At 42.4% G+C, this 4,738-nt stretch overlaps 1 protein-coding gene across 1 annotated transcript; it reads left to right on the forward strand.

Moving 5' to 3' along the window:
- The first annotated feature begins 2,288 nt into the window (after positions 1 to 2,288).
- LOC136608065 (taste receptor type 2 member 4-like) lies at positions 2,289 to 3,197 on the forward strand. The gene has a single exon (XM_066589086.1). The coding sequence runs from the start codon at positions 2,289 to 2,291 to the stop codon at positions 3,195 to 3,197; it is 909 nt and encodes a 302-aa protein (XP_066445183.1).
- The last annotated feature ends 1,541 nt before the right edge of the window (positions 3,198 to 4,738 follow it).

Raw genomic sequence — 4,738 nt, forward strand, 5'->3', positions numbered from 1 at the left:
AAAAAAAATTACATTTTCTTAAATGAATAGTTGTTTATTTTGAAAATTAGTATATTTTTTACTAAAATAAAGTACAGGAATGAGTCCTTCATTTTGTTTCAGATGTTTTGATACATAATCTGTCTCAGACTAAGGGTGCATTCACACAAACGTGTTTTTGTGCATACTAAGGTGCATACATACGTCCGCACCTAGGTACGAGCAAAAACACGTGTGAACACAGCTGCGTGCTTGTTGTCAATGGAGCCGCAGCTGCTGCCGGCGGCTCCATTGAAAACAATGCTCTGCCGGCTCCCTGCAGCGGCAGAGAGGTAAGTTTTTTTTTTTGCACTAAAATATTTCTTTTTCAGGGAAGGGCTTATATGTAAAGCCCTTCCCTGAAATCAATTGCCGGCAGCAAAATCCTCTACAGCAGCTGACATGTGTGACAGCCGCGGTAGAGAATTGAAGAATTCTTCTGCTGCATTTGCCACAGATGTGGCAGATTTAGCAGCAGGGAATTCTTTTAACTAGTGCAGATGAAGGATGTGTTCTTCATCCCCGCGGGGTACACAGCAAAATTTTTACACCAAAATTTTTCTTTTTCAGGGAAGTGCCTATATGTAAAGCTCTTCCCTGAAAAACAATTCAGGTGTGCCAGCAGACCGTTGTCTTCAATGGAGCCGCCGGCAGCAACAGCGGCTCCATTGAAGAGAATGCCTGCATTTTATTTATTTTTTTTACACCAAAATTTTTCTTTTACAGGGAAAAGCTTATATGTAAAGCCCTTCCTTGAAAAAGAATGCAGGGGTGCCGACAGACCATTGTTTTCAATGGAGCAGTCGGCAGCAGCCGTGGCTCCATTGAAAACAATGCGTGCATTCCCTATGGTGCACGCATGTCCTATCTTTACAGGCACGCACCTGTAAAGTACGGACATGTGAACACACCATAGGGAATGTATTGTTGGGAATAGAAGCCTGTTTTTATTGTGTGCGTATGTACACTCAAAAACACGCTTGTGTGAACGCACCCTAAAGAGCACATATGGCGACGGTTTAGATGTGCATTAGTGGTGGGTCATTACCTTTTATATATAAAGAGTTTTTATTTTATTCTATAATTTTTTTAAACTTATTTTTGCAACTATGTCTTTCAACATCTATGCCCCTCAGGGTGCCATATAAGACCTTTGGGTGACATTCACAAATCTCCACTGTAACTCGGGCATACATGGGAGTCGCATCCATAGGAGCTGCAATTACAAGGGAATACATTCCCTTGTAGTGACTGTACACACTGGGATAGCTGGTCTAGGTCTGTAAGACCCTGCTGTGGCAGGGGGCATCAGGTCAAATGGTGGAAGTGATATCTCTAGTGGTGGTTGTAAGCATTGCATGCATGTAGAATTACATAAATGTACCTTTACACGGGACAACATTATGTGAGGTATCGCATAAGACTGCAGGTAAAATCATTATATCATCACCAGGAGACAAGTCAAACAATAAACCGATGAATCAACATCTACTATATTAACTGCCCAACCCAGCCCGCTCACTCTGATCCACTAACACACTCAGACTAAAAACCCCTGTAATACGAACCTCACATGCTCACCTCCAGGACTTCACCAGAGCAGCACCCATCCTCTGGAATGCTCTACCACAAGGCATCCAGACAATCCCTGATGCACGAAATTTCAGACATGCCTTAAAAACACACTTCTTCAGGGAAGCATACCAAATCCCCTGACCTAGTCCCCCGCCCCTCCCTATGGCTCCTCACACCTTCTACCCTGCCTATCACATATGACCTCTACCCCTGCACCTCCCTACCACCCCACCCTGTTTGCTTTCTAAAAACTGATTTTCACATGAAATGCCCCACTGCTTGTGTTCCCCCTGCCCCCCCCCCCCCACTTGCACCTCCTGTACCACCCCCACTCTATTTGTTTCAAACTGTACTTCACATTGTAATTATTGTATTGTTTTGCATTTATCCCTTGCTTGAAAGCGCTGCGGGATAAGTTGGCGTTATACAAATAAACATTTTTATATTATTATTATTATAACTGCATCTTCCAAATTCATCTCCTTTACATTTGAGAAACTCACATCTGCTGCATTTGACATTCCCAGCCCAGCTAAGTAAAATTTCTACCCTTTGAATTGTTTGCATACATATAATTAGCTGCAGTCGTTTGCATCTCCACTTGTTTTCCACATTATATTATCAGCTGTCGGTCGCTAGCTCACCAGTGGCCGGCATAAGCTTTCATGAGAGCGGGATACTAAATAGAGAGATCAATGGCTGCCCCTTCCGAAACAATAGAAAATCATATCCTTGTCTGGGCAGTAGGACTTTTGTTCCTGGCCGGATTTCTCATCAATGTATTTATTGTAGCTGTGAACATCTCCGAGTGGAAGAAAGGAAGACCGGTGTCCACAACAGACAAAATTATCACCTCCCTTGGAATTTCCAGGATGGTCTTCCAGGTCTCATGTCTGCTGAATATAATTTGGGATACATACCTCTATACACCAGGATCCTTGTTCTATATGCTACTTACGTTTCTTCAATTTACTTCCATCTACTCTGAAATCTGGTTGTCCACGTTACTCTCTGCCGTCTTCTTCTTCAAGATCTCCACCTTTCAGAATGCCTTCTTCTTATGGATGAAGATCCTTGTGCTGAACAGAGTCTCCCACCTCATTGTGGTGTCTGTGATAGTGGCTGTCAGCTACTCTTTGGTCTATTGCTTGATGTTTTCTCTTGGAAGCTCTCACAACTCAACTCAGGACACATATGATAATCTCCTCATGGGGGTCTCAGAGATTATATTTTTGAAAACTTTACCCTCCCTCATTTACTTCAGTTCCTCAGCCCTGCTCCTTATCTATCTTTACCATCACGTGAGTCGAATGAGATCCAGAAGGAATACAACAAGTCATCTGGATACTTATTACAAGACAATGAAGTTTGCTGGATTTTCCATTTTCTATGCCGCTGCCTATATCTTTACTGACCAGACTACATACTGGTCTGATATATTCAGCTATCTGGTACTTTACTTTCTTTGGCAGGTTTTTTCCACCCTCCATGCCATCTATCTCATCTATATGACGGCTAAGCTACGGATTCAGGTCTCCAATATGATCCACTTCTTGAGGAGAAGATGTGGTGACCCCAAAGCTCTGGTGGAGACAGTCTTCTAATAATTAGGAATGGGATATTAGCCTTGTATATGTACTGTAGAGGAATATAAACTCAAATCGAAGTTAGTAAAATTTGCAGTTCTGTGAGTGTTTGTGGGTTAGATAGAAATAGGGTGCTATTAGGATAAACTTATACTGTAGTGCACAGCTGGATATCCTACACTTGTTGTGCTTTAGAATACTTTTTTATCACTCACTTGCCGTGGATTTCACCCTATTCATTGCAAATGATAGATAGATATGCTGCGGATATTTTGGGAGATTTTAATTTTCAGTCACAATCAATATTTTTAAAAACTTCCTAAAATTCTGCATTTGTCACACTGACTACAGAGCCTAATATTAGTCTGACACTTCCTGATCTGTAGAGAAAGCTATGCAGCAGTCATTGAACTAACATCACAGGGGAGGTAACACCTATATGTAGATAATACAGGACCCACTATTCACAATAGATGATAAGCTGTGACTATCTCCTCCCCCTCCCTGCACAATGACCTCTGCAGGTCACAGAGCATGTCTACAACAGTTTCCATACAAATCAATGTGTCCCCTCCTGTGCATTGTGGGAATGGCCCATGAAGCTGCTGTAAAGCATATCTCTAAATGCTGTTACATGCATCTAAGGAAAGATATTCACCTCCATAGTCACATATACACCACTGAATAAAAAAAACTACAATCAGGATCTAAAAACAGATTCAAAAAATAGAAATTCTCTAACTGCTTGGAATTAATTAAAAAAGGATGATATTTATCCTTAAAATCTGCACAGTAGGTCAATTTCCATATGGATTTGCTACTTGAGATGAGCGAGCACCAAAATGCTCGGGTGCTCGTTACTCGAGTCGAGCTTTCCGCGATGCTCGAGGGTTCGTTTCGCGTAACGAACCCCATTGAAGTCAATTGGCGACCCAAGCATTTTTGTATGGGACCTATGCTCTGCTAAGGTTTTCATTTGGGAAAATCTGGGAAATTCAAGAAAGTGATGGGAACGACACAGAAACAGATAGGGCAGGCGAGGGGCTACATGTTGAGCTGCATCTCAAGTTCCCAGGTCCCACTATTAAGCCACAATAGCAGCAAGAGTGCCCCCCCCCTCCCAACAATTTTTACTTCTGAAAAACCCTCATTAGCAAGGCATACCTTAGCTAAGCACCACACTACCTCCAACAAAGCACAATCACTGCCTGCATGACACTCCGCTGCCACTTCTCCTGGGTAACATGCTGCCCAACCGCCCATTTCAGTAATAGTAGCAGTCAAAACAGACCCCAGTAACAATTCCAAAGCAGCAGTATAGGGGGAGCACAGTATTAGTTCCATTTCAGTAATAGTAGCAGTCTATGGAATTAATGAGTGACTACTATCCCCAGCAGACACGCAGTAAACTGTAGACGGTCACAGGCTTAGCTGGGTAATAATGAGCGACTATTACCCCCAGCACACACACAGTAAACTGAAGACGGTCACAGGCAGCCCAAATATAGTATTTTTTTTCCAATTTTTGGGAAAAAGCCCACTGCCTATATAGCCTGTAT

The sequence above is a fragment of the Eleutherodactylus coqui genome, chromosome 1 (assembly GCF_035609145.1).
Source record: "Eleutherodactylus coqui strain aEleCoq1 chromosome 1, aEleCoq1.hap1, whole genome shotgun sequence".
Taxonomy (NCBI): Eukaryota; Metazoa; Chordata; class Amphibia; order Anura; family Eleutherodactylidae; genus Eleutherodactylus; species Eleutherodactylus coqui.